The sequence below is a fragment of the Callithrix jacchus genome, chromosome 2 (assembly GCF_049354715.1).
Source record: "Callithrix jacchus isolate 240 chromosome 2, calJac240_pri, whole genome shotgun sequence".
Classification (NCBI taxonomy): Eukaryota; Metazoa; Chordata; class Mammalia; order Primates; family Cebidae; genus Callithrix; species Callithrix jacchus.
Genome location: NC_133503.1, coordinates 11604967 through 11619922, shown reverse-complemented (window position 1 = coordinate 11619922; position 14956 = coordinate 11604967). Strand labels below are relative to the sequence as shown.

General features: G+C 54.1%; 1 protein-coding gene across 8 annotated transcripts in view; it reads left to right on the top strand.

Annotated features, from left to right (window-relative positions):
- Positions 1-14956, top strand: part of CUX1 (cut like homeobox 1) — a 463251-nt gene that overhangs the window by 376440 nt on the left and 71855 nt on the right. For 3 of the 8 annotated variants that reach the window (XM_078355578.1, XM_002743961.6, XM_035280527.3), the window contains exons 14-20: positions 154-250; positions 1282-1953; positions 3459-3524; positions 4738-4839; positions 6283-7136; positions 9303-9468; positions 10249-10305. In XM_078355578.1, the coding sequence (XP_078211704.1) occupies positions 154-250; positions 1282-1953; positions 3459-3524; positions 4738-4839; positions 6283-7136; positions 9303-9468; positions 10249-10305 (2014 nt within the window). The remainder of the gene's footprint in view (positions 1-153; positions 251-1281; positions 1954-3458; positions 3525-4737; positions 4840-6282; positions 7137-9302; positions 9469-10248; positions 10306-14956) is intronic. The other 5 variants (XM_035280564.3, XM_035280554.3, XM_035280546.3 and 2 more) reach the window with 3 other exon arrangements.

Below are 14956 nucleotides of genomic sequence, written 5' to 3'. Positions count from 1 at the left end.
GTTAAACGTCCTAGGGGGAAATCAGCTGTCTGTAGCCCACTTGGGAGTGAGATCGAGAGCTGGGTGGGACCTCGGACAGACGGAGGGAGGTGGGGCCCGGGGCCTGGTGGTCGGCCCTGCAGTGAGCCCTCCCCGCCGCTCTGCCCCGTCTAGGACGCGGCCAAGCCCCTGGAGGTGCTGTTGCTGGAGAAGAACCGATCGCTGCAGTCCGAGAACGCCGCGCTGCGCATCTCCAACAGCGACCTGAGCGGTAGGTTGGCCGGGCCTCGCGCGTGCGCGGTGCTTGGTTCACTTCCAGGGGTCGTTCGAGGAAGAGAAAGGTGAATCGTGAGTCTGGGCAGATGCACGGCCAGAAAAGCGCCAGATGACGAGAACCTTTGGCTAACGCGTGTTGGGTACCCTCCTCCTCACCGCTCCTCCCTTCCCTTCCCCGCCCTGCTTACAGCTGGATGCCGAGTCGGGCCAGCCGCAGAGGCTCTGCGGAGGTCAGTTAGGGGCAGTGGGGCTGGAGGCCCCAGGAGGGACAACTTGGAGGGCGTCGGCTTTTCTGATCTGTGTCTAGTTGTGCTGCACAGGGGCCAGGGGCACTGTGAACCCAGCCTCGCTCTGGTGGTGTTTCCAGGGACGGCCCCGGCCTGCGGGGGTCCAGTAGAGGTTTTTCTTCCTTGGTCAGGTTTCCCCTGGGGACGCGTTCCCCATCCTTAGCCTTTCTTGGCTCCTCCCACAAACGGTGGCGTCACTGACTGTGCTTCTGGTCTGGGCAGCTGGTAAAACGCGTACAGGTGTCTGGGGCTCCGATGGTATTACATTCTCAAAACGGGCGTGCGCCTCCAAATCGAGGGGGCTCGGTGCGGTGCATCCGCCTCAGTGCAAGAGGTGCGAGCGGATCCATTGGTCCTAAAATGTCAGTGTTTGCTGCTTCTCCGGCCGGGGCCAGCGGGCCCAGTAAGAGGCCTGCGACCCGTCAACTCTTCCCTGTGTGTGTCACCGGCTCCTTGTCACGCTAGGAGTTTGAATCTATGTCAAGGGGACTCTCCAGGCTGCAACGTACAAGAAAGGCGCAAACATGAATGCATGTTGCTTGTTTTGGGAAGCCTCGTTTGGCTGACTTACAAATTGAATCGGAAAACAAACCAACCCACCTCATTGGCCCTTGTAAAAAACCTGCACTCCTTTTTTTTGTTTTCCCTTCTGCGGGGGCAAACTTTTGCATTTTGGTCTTGGTTTTTGTTTCCCCCTTTGGAATCCCCCATAATGCATTCTGTTTGCCCTTCCTTGTAGGGTCAGCCAGGAGAAAAGGTAAAGACCAGCCTGAAAGTCGGCGCCCGGGATCTTTGCCGGCCCCCCCTCCTTCTCAGTTGCCCCGCAACCCGGGGGAGCAGGCTTCCAATACTAATGGTACACACCAGTTCTCACCAGCGGGGTTAAGTCAAGACTTTTTCAGCTCATCCCTGGCAAGCCCCAGCCTACCCCTGGCTTCTACAGGAAAATTTGCACTAAACTCTCTTCTCCAGCGACAGCTAATGCAGTCCTTCTACTCCAAGGCTATGCAGGAAGCCGGAAGCACAAGCATGATTTTTTCAACAGGTCCATACAGCACAAACTCCATATCTTCCCAAAGCCCATTGCAACAAAGCCCAGATGTCAATGGCATGGCCCCATCCCCCAGCCAGTCAGAAAGTGCTGGGAGCGTCTCCGAGGGCGAGGACATGGACACTGCAGAAATCGCCCGGCAGGTCAAAGAGCAGCTGATTAAGCACAATATCGGACAACGGATTTTCGGACACTACGTCTTGGGACTGTCTCAAGGGTCCGTGAGTGAGATTCTGGCCCGGCCTAAGCCATGGAATAAACTGACTGTTCGTGGCAAGGAGCCATTTCACAAGATGAAACAGTTCCTCTCCGATGAGCAGAACATCCTGGCCCTCCGTAGCATCCAAGGCAGACAAAGAGGTGAGAGACTGGCGTTGGGTGGCGCCAGCATGTGAGCCCGTCACGGAGTTGCACCCGTCTGTGTGCATGCGTGTGTGTGTGTGTCTGTGTGTGTGTGATGAAACATTTGTGCATCACATCAGGTAAAGCTCTCTCTACTTCTGCCAAATTCAGAGCTCAGGGGTGGCCCGGCATGAGTTAGGCTGTTAGATTTGGGAGATCTGGCCTCTGAAACGCACTCAGCACTCCGCACTTAGGAAACCCAGTACTTCCATACCATTGATCGTATGGGAGGGAATTGTGCTACGTGGCGCATAGTGTCTCGGTACGCTCAGCGGCCATGGGTCCAATTAGCCTTGGGGGCTGGTCTCACTTCTGGGAGGAGCCCTTGGGACCCCTGCAGCCCCATAGCAGCAATGTTGACTGGGCTGGATCCTCATGCAGAGCTGCTTCTGTGGGGAGAGCACATCACAGACACCTCCCCTCTTCCTATCACGCAGAAGAGGGCGTGTCCCCTGGTCACTTTCCCTGCATCATTCACAGTCCATTAGGTGATTTGTGTAGCTTATGAGCAAGACAGGCTCGGCTTGAGTAAAATATACCAAAGTTTTATTCAAATACCCTTCCTACCCCACACTCCTTAAAAAGATAAAATGTCAGTCGCATTTATAATTTCGAAAATCCCAGCCGGGTGCGGTGGCTCACACCTGTAATCCCAGCAGTTTAGGAGGCTGAGGTGGGTGGATCCAGGAGTTCAAGACCAGCCTTGGGTCCAGAAGTTCAAGACCAGCCTGGGCAACATAGATTTTGTATTCTTTTGATTTACACAAAAATCAAAAGATTAGCCAGGCTTGGTAGCGTGTACCTGTGGTCCTAGCTACTTGAGTGGCTAAGGCGGGAGGATGGCTTGAGCGCAGGTGGTGGAGGCTGCAGTGAGCCATGACGGAGCCCCTGCACTTCAGCCTGGGCAACAGAATGAGAGCCTGCCTCAAATTTAAATAAAAAGTTCCTTTCTTACTTAAGACCAGGGGATCAATGTGCCATGTCAGCAGAGCTATAGAGAGGGCATTTCATCAGACGTATTTGAAACACCCTGAAATTTAGACTCAAGAGGAGCAGGGAAAGGTTTCGAACACCACCAGTTTGCACTGAGAACATGCAGTGTCTTATGAGGATGTTAACTGAAATCGAATGTCTCTGGATGGTTAATGTGAGCTTTGTTCTGGGGGCTGGCGGGTGATCCTCCTTCAAGGCAGTCCCCCCATCCCTTGGACCTCCCTGGCCCTGGCACCGCAGGTCACTCCTGAGGTTTCCCCAATCTCCTTTTGCAGCAGACCCACGGCCTCTGTGGGCCGGTCAGCCAGGGAAGGGCCTCTCAGAAGATTCTAGAAACTCCCGAGTTGCACAGGCAGCCCTGAGCCCTTTCTTTAGCGCCAGGCGGCTCAGATTTCATGTCACACAGCCCATATCGTCAACACCACCATTCCCCTGATTGTTTTGTTCTTACCACACTTGTTTTTCAACAGAGAATCCAGGCCAGAGCCTGAACAGACTATTTCAGGAAGTACCGAAACGAAGAAATGGGTCTGAAGGTATGTCGCAGGCAGGTGTTTTCTTTGCAGTCAGTTACCTAGGGAAGCAGCATGTCCTTAGCTGTGCATTTGGGTTAAAACCATGCCGTGTGATTCTGGCCTGGAACCTGATGGAAAAACAGCTAGTAAGTATAAAACAAGGCACGGGTTCAACCACACCCAGCCCCTTCCTCCCGAGCCGCCTGCCTTCTCCCAAGCGCGGGCAGGGGTAAGAAGAGGCATCCACCAAGCTAAGCCCCCCAGTCTGAATCCCAGCCCACTCCAGATCCTAATTACCCGGTCCGCTATTTCTCAGATGCAGGTGAAAAGATAACGGCAGTTGCTCTGAGAAAAGGCAGGTGACCCCATCACATTAAATACTACTGCTCCCTTGTATTTTTAACTCGGAAGCACACTCGAGGTCCCACAGAACGGACGCATCCCACAGCGTCCCGGTGGCAGACTTGTTTTTAAACGGTGGTATGCTTGTTTTGAATGCAGCGGTTCCTATTTAGGAAGGCAGTGAGAAATTAAACTATCCGGGCGGCTTCCAGAAAGAGCTGGGGCCGGCCCCTGGGCCACCGTCACTTTATCTCGTCTGCAAGTGTGCCTGCACCAAACGTCACCACCTGGCGAAAGAATCCACCCTCACCGCTCAGGAATTTCCGCAGGTTCCTATCCTCTTTGCAAATTTTACAAAGACATAATAACGTGATCATAGATGCAAACGATTTTTTAAGTTTAGCCTGTCTTTTTTCACCCTGTGCATCTGAACGATTGATAGAGAATCAGCCTCAAACCCTCTGCCCTCCTTTCCCGTTGATCCCGTGTGGGACGCCAGCCTCCAGTAAACATCCCACCCCGAGGATAGTCAGTCCCAAGTCACAGCAGTTGCTCCTAAGTGACTCCGGAAAAACATTCCCTTTTAATCACTCACCTTATATATATATATGGATCAAACGATCGGTCCTCCCGGGGACTAACCCACGGGTGGTGTCCGGCTCTGGCAGAGTAACCTTTGACCGTAAGGTCAACTGAGCAGGAAGCCCCTCCTGCCCGGTGTCGCTGTGAAGTCACACTCACAGCAAACACAGGCCACTGGGAGGCCACATCTGCCTCCTTGTGTCACCGGCCTCCACGCGGTGGGGCTGTTTATCGGAATGATGTCATCGCGCAGTGCTGACTTCCCTCCGAGGTCTGGGTTTGATGTCATTGGTGCGACTTCTCCCCGCAGGTAACATCACCACCCGGATCCGAGCCTCCGAGACTGGCTCCGACGAAGCCATCAAGTCCATCCTAGAGCAAGCCAAGCGGGAGCTCCAAGTGCAGAAAACTGGTACAGCTTCCATTTCTTCACCCACTGTCTTCCAAACTTAATTAGGAGAATTGTCATGAGTGCTCTGGTCAGCGGTAATTAGCTGTTTTTTTAAACAATAATGAACGCCTGTTTTCAAGCGTTTAGGCGCATAGAGAGAAGCAGGTCTGTGTGATCCGCATTTGCCTAATAGTTACCTTTTTTTTTTTTTTTTATTTGAGATGCAGTCTCACTCTGTTGCCCAGGCCGGAACGCAGTGGCGCAATCTCAGCTCACTGCAACCTCTGCCTCCCAGGTTCAAGCAGTTCTCCTGCCTCACCCTCCCGAGTAGCTGGGACTGTGGGCACATGCCACCATGCCCAGCTAGTTTTTGTGTTTTTAGTAGAGACGGGGTTTCATCATGTTGACCAGGGTCGTCTCAAGCTCCTGTCCTCCAGTGATCTGCCCACCTCAGCTTCCCAAGGCGCTGGGATAACAGGCATGAGCTGCTGTACCTGGTCCCTTGTTGCGGTTATTCACAGTTTTGACAAAACCGCTCACGTTTCAGAATATAGCACAGGAAAATGAATACTAAGCATAAAAATTATCAGGGGCCGGGTGTGGTGGCTCACACCTGTAATCCCAGCATTTTGGGAGGCCAATGGGGGAGGATGGCTTGAGTTCAGGAGTTTAAGACCAACTTGTGCAGCATAGTGAGACCTTGTCTCTTAAACCACTAGCCAGACACAGTGGCACACACCTGTGGTCCAAGCTACTTGGGAGTCTGAGCTGGGAGGATTGCTTGAGCCAGGGAGGTGGAGGCTACAGTGAGCCATGATCATGTCACTGCACTCCAGCCTGGGCAACGGAGCGAGATCCTGTCTCTTTAAAAAAAAAAAATTCTCAGCCCAGGCACGGTGGTTCACACCTGTAATCCCAGCACTCTGGGAAGCCAAGGTAGGCGGATCACAAGGTCAAGAAATCAAGACCATCCTGACCAACATGGTGAAACCTCATCTCTACTAAAAATATAAAAATTAGCCGGACATGGTGGCGCACATCTGTAGTCCCAGCTACTCAGGAGGCTGAGGCAAGAGAATCTCTTGAACCCGGGAGGTGGAGGTTGTGGTGAGCTGAGATCGCGCCACTGCACTCCAGCCTGGCGACAAAGTGAGGCTTCGTCTCAAAAAAAAAAATTATCAGGGAAAGGAGGTCCAGGAGGGCATTTTCACTGACATCCCCTTTATTGCCGTCTACACTGGTGTGTACCACGGGCCACCAGGTCATCGAGCAATAGCCTCAGAGCCTGGTCCTTGGTTCAAACGAGATGCCTGAATGTTATCACTGACGGGGACGTGCTGGGGAGATACACAGTGTGGTTCTCCCAAATAACCACACTTTGCAGTAGGTCAAGCTAGGGTGAGAAGCGTGTCCCCAGCTGAAGGGGGCCACCCCGCCACAGTCTCACCCCATTTCTCCATGCAGCAGAGCCGGCCCAGCCTTCCTCCGCGTCCGGCAGCGGGAACTCCGATGACGCCATCCGCTCCATCCTGCAGCAAGCCCGCCGGGAGATGGAGGCCCAGCAGGCCGCCCTCGACCCCGCCTTAAAGCAGGCATCGCTGTCCCAGAGTGACATCACCATCCTCACCCCCAAGCTTCTGTCCACCTCGCCCATGCCGACCGTATCCACCTACCCGCCTCTCGCCATCTCCCTGAAGAAGCCCCCCGCAGCTCCAGAGGCGGGTGCCTCTGCTCTGCCAAACCCCCCGGCCCTCAAAAAGGAGGCCCAGGACACCCCCGGGCTGGACCCCCAGGGAGTGGCCGATTGTGCACAAGGGGTCCTGAGACAGGTGAAAAACGAGGTGGGCCGCAGCGGCGCGTGGAAAGATCACTGGTGGAGCACGGTGCAGGTGCAGCCGGAGAGAAGAAACGCCACTGCCTCCTCCGAGGAGGCCAAGGCCGAAGAAGTGGGCAGTGGGAAAGACAAGGGCGGCGGTGGCAGCGGCGGCAGCAGCCAGCCTCGGGCGGAGCGCAGCCAGCTCCAGGGACCCACGTCGTCAGAGTACTGGAAGGAGTGGCCCAGCGCCGAGTCCCCGTACTCCCAGAGCTCAGAGCTGAGTCTGACTGGGGCCAGCCGCAGCGAGACACCACAGAACAGCCCCCTGCCATCCTCCCCGCTCGTGCCCATGTCCAAGCCCACCAAGCCCTCGGTCCCCCCGCTGACCCCCGAGCAGTACGAGGTCTACATGTACCAGGAGGTGGACACCATCGAGCTCACCCGGCAGGTTAAGGAGAAACTGGCCAAGAATGGCATCTGCCAGAGAATCTTCGGGGAGAAGGTAAGGGGTCTGAGCGGGGGCTTTGGTTCTCCCATCTCCTCTCCTTGCTGAGGACCAAGTGTCTATCCCAGAGCCGGTGGCCATCACCCATTTCGACTCACCCAAGAGCGGAGCATAAGGAATCCTCCGCTCCCAGACTTCCCAGGGTAGGGCTGGTAAACATTCCAGCCCCTGATCCCGTTTGCTGAGCCCCGACAGCGGCCAGGTTCTGGGCTCGGCCTCTCAGTTATGCTGGGAGGTGGATGATTAAAGTCTCCGTTTGACAGGGAGGGACACCAAGGCTTGGGGAAGTCGACTACTTGCCCCAACCTGGCTGACAGCCGAGTCCACATCCAGCTCTTGCTGCCAAGGGGAGCCGAGAGACACCCCTGCGGGCTGCTTTGGCCAAAAAAGATCTCATCCGATCACCACATAGAAGGACGACCGGCACGCAGAGAGCCAAAAGGGACTTACAAGAAAAAGCTGCAGAGAGCGTGATTGTTCCTTTCTTGTGTGACTCTTGGATATTGTTCAGCCAGAGAAGTCAAGCGATCAGCCCAGGGACACACAGCTCAGGGATGGCCCCCGCAGGGTGGCCCATGTTTCCCCATCGTCCTTCCCTGGCCCAGGAAGGTGTTGTTATGCACGGACAAGCTTCCAGGCCTTTCTGTTCTTGGCACTTTCCTGGTCATTGAGATTCGGGTGGATGAGGGTTAACTGTACCTGCCAAATCTAAAGCAAGCATCGTGCCCCAGTATCATTTTATTTATTTAATTTTTGAGACAGAGTCTCGCTCTGTTGTCCAGGCTAGAGTGTAGCGATGCAATCCCAACTCACGCAGCCTCCCCTTCGCCTCCCCAAGGATTTAAGCGATTCTCCTGCCTCAGCCTCCTAAGTAGTTGGATTACAAGTGCCCGCCACCACGCCCAGCTAATTTTTGTATTTTTAGTAGAGAGAGATAGGGTTTCACCATGTTGGCCAGGCTGGTCTCGAACTCCTGACTTCAAGTTATCTGCCCGCCTTGGCCTCCCAGCCCCCTATCATTTTAGATTAAATAATGGGGTGCTGAATGGAATGAGAAGCACCCCTCCCCTAAAAGGCACCTTTCTGAGGGGGCACGTGGCTGAATCAGTAGGGGACAGTCCCCCCTCCTCCCCATAGCCAGGGTCCCTCCACAGCACCATCCCGCACTCCCCTCCCCGCCTTCCACTCAGTGTTTGTTGTGTGCTGTGCCGTGAATCTGGGTGATGTCCAGGGGCCAGCTTTGCCCTGATTTTGCAAAAGGTGAAGGGGGGGGACTAGAAATGAGGATCAGTATTTCAAGCCCCTTGAGATTTCTAGTTCAGTGTTACAAAAATACCATCTGAGAACATTGAAATATACATTCGTGCTCATGCCTTAAATTTAGCAGAGACTTAATAACATTGAACTTGGTTGGCCCATGAGTGCAGTTTTATTCTGGAACTTGAGAACTTTTCAAAAGAGTGATCGGATGCAGCCCCTAAATATCCCAGGGCTGCATCTGTGTCCTGTGGGGGGTGTTTGTGGCTATACATATGTATGGCCATCTGGGAGCGTCAGGAAACTCGGCTGCGTACATGCAACTCGGCCATCATCTGTGGCGGGATGTCACTCCCAGGCCGGCTCCCTGGGTCCCACCCATTCCCCTCTGGGCCCCCACCTTTGATCAGGATGTGGTCAGAGCAAGCAAACCTTTCAAAATGGTGGCCTGGCTCAGCGTTTGCAGAGGACACCAGGTCCCCCCATCCCACTGGCACCCACTGCCCCACCTCTGGAGGGTCCTGTCCTGGCACCTTGGCCTTCCTCGGTGCCACCAGGCAAAGAGCAAGGTGCTTGTACACACCTCCTCCACAGGGTGTCAGGATGACAGCCTGCAGTCTTGGCAGGATCAAGACCCTGGGAGGAGAAGCTCTGCCCTCCCTGAGAGCTAAGAGCTGTGGCTATAACCATGGCTCCCCCAAAAGTCCCCCTGTGCTGGGGCCTCAGCCCATCGCTGACATTTAAACACTTCTTCCCCGCCCACAAGCTGCCACCAGGCTGTGGTTCTGTGCTCAGAAGTCAGCCCTAGACACGCCGTCTGCATGTTGCGTGCGCATTGCAGCAGCATCCGTGGCGTCGTGCTGATACCCAGCCACTGATGGCCATGTGTGTTTGCCGCCACTCCAGGTGCTGGGCCTGTCCCAGGGCAGCGTCAGTGACATGTTGTCCCGACCGAAGCCGTGGAGCAAGTTGACGCAGAAAGGCCGAGAACCCTTCATCCGGATGCAGCTCTGGCTGAATGGCGAGCTGGGCCAGGGTGTTCTACCTGTCCAGGGCCAGCAGCAAGGGCCAGGTAACTGGGTTCCTGCCACGGAGGGGGGCCGCCCCACTGTAGCAAAGACCTGGGCTATGCAGAGAGGGAGGAGGGAGCTCTGCCCCGAGAGGTGGCCCGCCACCCCCCCCACTATTTACTGATACTGGGGGACAGAACCGCCACCCCCCCACTGTTTACTGATAATGGGGGACAGAACCGCCACACCCCCTGCTGTTTACTGATGCTGGGGGACAGAACCGCCACCCCCCACACACTGTTTACTGATGCTGGGGGACAGAACCGCCACCCCCCACATACTGTTTGCTGATGCTGGTGAACAGAACCACCAAACCCCCCACTGTTTACTGATGCTGGGGGGCAGAACCGCCACACACCCCCCGCTGTTTACTGATTCTGGGGGACAGAACCGTTCCCTTCCTCCACAGTCTGTCGCCATGGGCCTGACTACAGTGTTGAGGAGAGAAGATCGTGCCTGTCTAATTTTATAAGCAGCAGAAAATGAGATACCAATTTAAAAAATGCTGTTTATACATAAATACAGGTAAAAGTCAAGTAGCTAAATCAGGGAGGGAGTCAGGAAAGAAAGTCAGCCAAAGGTACTAAGGCGGCGAATGCTTTCACCCGCTCCCAGCCCGGGGGCCTGGCCTCGCAGAAGCAGCGCCTCCCCGCCCTGCGGTCCCGAGCCCGCCCCTCCCAGGAGGAGCGGGAAGCTTCCCCCAGGCCTTGTCACCTTCAGTTAGGAAGCTCGAAGCCCTGGACTTCCTTCCTTCCTTTAATTGCAACCTTTTTCCACTCTAGTACTCCACTCCGTGACGTCGCTCCAGGACCCCCTGCAGCAGGGCTGTGTCAGCTCAGGTAACCAGCCGATTTCTATTGCTTTTGCATGAAATGTCTCACTGCCTTTTCTGTTGTCCCGTCCTCCGGTCTGTCTCCTGGAGGCTCCCACGTTCTGGATTTGGGGAGCTGAAATATGGCCTCCTATCTGCAAACAGGGTCCCTGTCCGTGTCAGTGTCTAATGAAGAGCGAGCCTACGGTGCGTGGAGGGACGCTGCTAAGGTTCCCACGCCCAGTGTCATCCTTCATCCGCTCAGAGCCTTGTGTTCAGCACTGGGGTCTAAGAGACAGATTCCGCAGTCGGTGGGCTTACCGTGTGATGGAAGGGACAAAACACGGGCACACGTCACCCTCCTGGCAGGGTCATGTCGGGGGACTTCTTGTCTATCCGAAAGACATCCAGGCAGCCCCCGAACAGGCAAACGGGGAGCTTGGAGCTTGTGCAGTGGGAAGGGTAGGGTAGCAGAAAGGAAATGGCCGGGAGGCCCATGAAGACAGCTCAGGTGTGAACGGATGGAGAGCTGGGGACTGAGGTCAGAGCGTGGGAGCAGGTGGCGGCAGCGGAGGGTGATAGCTGCAGGCTGAGAAGCTCGGCTGCTTCCTGTCTGCATTCCACAGCCCCGAGGTCTCTGGCCAGACTTGTTCTCTTTGCCACGCAGTGCCTGGACACAGCCCACCAAGGCTGACCCAAGGCCACGGCTCCCAGGCTCCCTCCTGCGTGCCCCCGCCTCCCCCAAGTGCGCCAAGCCCACACTTGCAGCCGAGCTTTTCTAAAAGCCTGGCTTTTAGAAACAGCCTGCACTGTGAGTTGGTCCTCTTTTTCCCTTTCTGTATTTTTCTAAACATGTTGATTCGTCTCCATATCCCATTGATTCATTGAAAACACAAACAAAGCTAACAGGAGCACGAAGCCCGCCAGCTTGCCACAAGCTTCACGCGGGGAACATGTGTAGCGCGGGAAACAGCTGGGTGGCAGCGGCTGCTGCCTCTGCAAGATCCCCAAACCGGTACACAGATGCAGCCGGAGTGCCTCGGTGGCACCTCAGTCCCCAGTTGAGAGTTCTGTTTGTTGTCTGTGTTCTGATTTGATTCTGATCAACACGGAGGTCAGGACGTTGTGTCCTGCCCGCTCCGTGGGTCTTCATGGCTGGACCTCTAGGTAGAGTGGAGGTCCATCAGGAGAAGGGATCACTCATTCTGGCTTTGCCAGTCTAATTAGGAAGTACCAAGAGCTCATCCAGCACTTGCTTGAGTTCAGAATACTTCAGGGAGCATAATGGGCATAACTGTCCATGCTGGAGTTATACGGACATCTGCATGGAGAGTTAGCCTTGACCCCCTGCTCCAACAGGAAGTTGGCCTTCTTTAAACTCATGAGAGTATTTGAGTCCATTGAGGCAGGACTGAACTTGGCAGAGAGTGACTAACATTTTCCAGATCAAAACCTCTCGTTAAGCCAGGTACAGTGGCTCACGCCTGTAATCCCAGCATTTTCAGAGGCTGAGGTGGATGGATCACCTGAGGTCAGAAGTTCAAGACAAGCCTGGCCAACATGGTGAAACCCCGTGTCTACTAAAAATACAAAAAAAGTAGCCAGTGTGTTGGCAGACACCTATAATCCCAGCTACTCAGGAGACTGAGGCAGGAGAATCACTTGAACCCAGGAGGTGGAGGTTGCAGTGAACTGAGATCAAACCACTGCACGCCAGCCTGGGTGACAGAACAAGACTCCATCTCAAAAAAAAAAAAAAAAAACCCTTGTTCCTACATAAAACAGGAAGTCTCCCTCAGTGCCAGGCCTGCTGACAGTGCCCGAAGAAGCTTCTCCGTGACGTAACAAACCTTTGAAGAAGGACATTTTACCTTGTATTGTAGCAGATAGTCGCCGCCGTGCTGAAACACTTGTACAAGTCACATTTCAAACCTAAGAAAAACACGCTTGACTCCTAAGAGGAATGCAAATGGTATTTGTAAAATATCAATTTTCTTTGTAGAATAAAGTCGGTTAAGACTCCTAGGGAATCTTGCAGATTGGAAGCGGGAGAGAGAAAAAGGCAATGAGCCCCTGGATAAAACTGAAAAGGGTGTAGAAGTTGTCAGTGGTTTTTGTGAAGAGGTAGCACCTGGGTCTGTCTGCTCTGCCCCGTGTCATTCCAGCTAGAGAGGGGAGGTTGAGCACAGATCACCTACCCAACACCTTGAAGTCAGGAAAGCCACCAGCAGAAGCAAAAATCATGGTGACTAGGGAGAAAAATGTAAAAATATTTCCAATATTGCAGGAAAATTTTTTTTTTTCCAGTCCTGCTCTGTCACCAGGCTGGAGTGCAGTGGTGCAATCTCGGTTCACTGCAACCTCCGCCTCCCGGATTCAAGCGATTCTTCCGCCTCAGCCTCCCGAGTAGCTGGGACTACAGGCGCATGCCACCACACCCGGCTAATTTTTGTATTTTTAGTCGAGACGGGGTTTCATCATGGCAAGGATGGTCTCAATCTCTTGACCTCATGATTCACCCGCCTCCACCTCCCAAAGTGCTGGGATTACAGGCATGAGCCACTGCGCCCGGCCCAATTTTTGTGTTTTTGAAACAGAGTCTTGCTCTGTCACCCAGGCTGGAGTGTGGTGGCGTGATCTCAGCACACTGCAACCTCTGCCTCCCGGGTTCAAGCAGTTCTCCTGCCTCAGCCTCCCAAGTAGCTGGGACTCCAGGTGCGTGCCACCACACCTGGCAGTTTTAGTAGAGACAGGTTTTCACCATGTTGGCCAGGCTGGTCTCGAACTCCTGACCTCAGGTGATCTGCCCACCTCAGCCTCCCAAAGTGCTAGGATTACAGGTGTGAGCCACCATGGCCAACCAGGAAAAATTTTTTAAATTGTATCACATAATGATGGCTAAGCAAAAATGTTTCTCTGGAAGGAAGGCCTTGCCAGAAAGAAAAGAGATTATCATATGGCTTTCCTCGTCTGAACCTGTACTATCGGAGGTTACTTTTCAAGAGAGTTTCACACAGTGGCTCATGCCTATAATCCCAGCACTTTGGGAAGCCAAGGCAGACAGATCGCCTGAGCTTAGGAGTTTGAGACCAGCCTGGGCAACATGGTGAAACCCTGTCTCTACAAAAAATGCAAAAATTAGCCAAGCGTGGTGGCACACACCTGTAGTTCCCGCTTCTTGGGGGACTGAGGCAGGAAGATTGCTTGAGCCCAGAAGGTCGAGGCTGGAATAAGCCAGGATCACACCACTGTGCTCCACGCTGGGTGACAGAGGGAGACCCTGTCTCAAAAAAAAAAAATCTATATTTGCGGTATATAGATGTGCGTGTGTGTGTGTGTGATAGAGTCTCACTCTGTCACCCAGGCTAGAGTACAGTGGCACAATCTCAGCTCACTGCAACATTCACCTCCTGGGTTCAAGCAGTTCTCCCACCTCAGCCTCCCAAGTAGCTGGGATTACCTGCATGCACTACCACACCCAGCTAGTTTTTGTATTTTTAGCAGAGATGGAGTTTCACCATCTTGGCCAGGCTGGTCTCGAACTCCTGACCTCAGGTGATCCGCCTGCCTTAGCCTCCCAAAGTGCTGGGATTCCAGGCGTGGGCCACTGTGCCTGGCCCAGTATATGGAATTTAATTTAGAAAACTAGAGCTGCTTTCTAATAGTGGTTGTTAGTAAATCCTTGGGACGAGGGACAATGAGATTCTCTAGAATCTTCCTTGACAGTGTCTCTGTGGAAGCTTTCAGCAGGGGAGCGAGCCTCTGTCCTAAGATTGCTACAAGATTCCGATGCCCTGTTCCTCCCATGGCTACCTCGGAATCCTTTCAAGGGGCCCCCAGCCCAGAAGCTGCTCCGCCCTTGGTGGTAGCTCCCTCCGTTCCCTGCCTTGAGCAGCTCCCTGTGGTAGAAGCAGGTTTCTGCAGGAAGGTCACTGCAAGCCTAGCTTGGCTTCTTCCTGAATCTTGGTGAGAAACGATCAGTGCTTGAGATTCCAGGCCTCGAAGGTGGACTGGCGGTTGGATGCCCCTCCCAGGTAGGCAGGTACTATGGACAACTTGCTCAGCCAGCCACAGCCCTGCAGGAAGGGAAGCGGGCTTACAGCCGCGACATGGGGGCCGCTGGCTCTGTGCTCTGTGCTCGGTTACCATGGCGATCAGGTGCCCTGCACTAGAGTGGCCTCGCCCATCTGAACATCGAGCTGCTGGCCCAGGAGTCTGTTTTCCTCACTAAAGAACTCCTCCCACCAGCCTCTTCCTGCTGGGCTCTGTTGCCCCGTCAGTCCCTCCATTTTCTTTAATGACTTAGATGCCAAATTGGCCAAAAAGGAGAGAGATACTGACATTTCATTCACATCATTGCTTTTTCCTCTTGGCAGATACAACTGGTTCTCAGTCTTCCTCTGAGAATCCGGGCATGGGGTGACGGCCTTGGGCATTGAGGAAATTTGATGCCATTTGTAACCAGCAGCGTCACTAGTGACCCGCTAGTTATTCTTAGACGCTGTTGAGGCCTTGAAGAGGCTTAAGATGCCAGGCCCGGTGGCTCACCCCTGTAATCCCAGCACTTTGGGAGGCTGAGGCAGGTGGATCACGAGGTCAGGAGTTCAAGACCAGCCTGGCCAACATGGTGAAACCCCGTCCCTATTAAAAATACAAAAAATTAGCCAGGCATGGTGGCA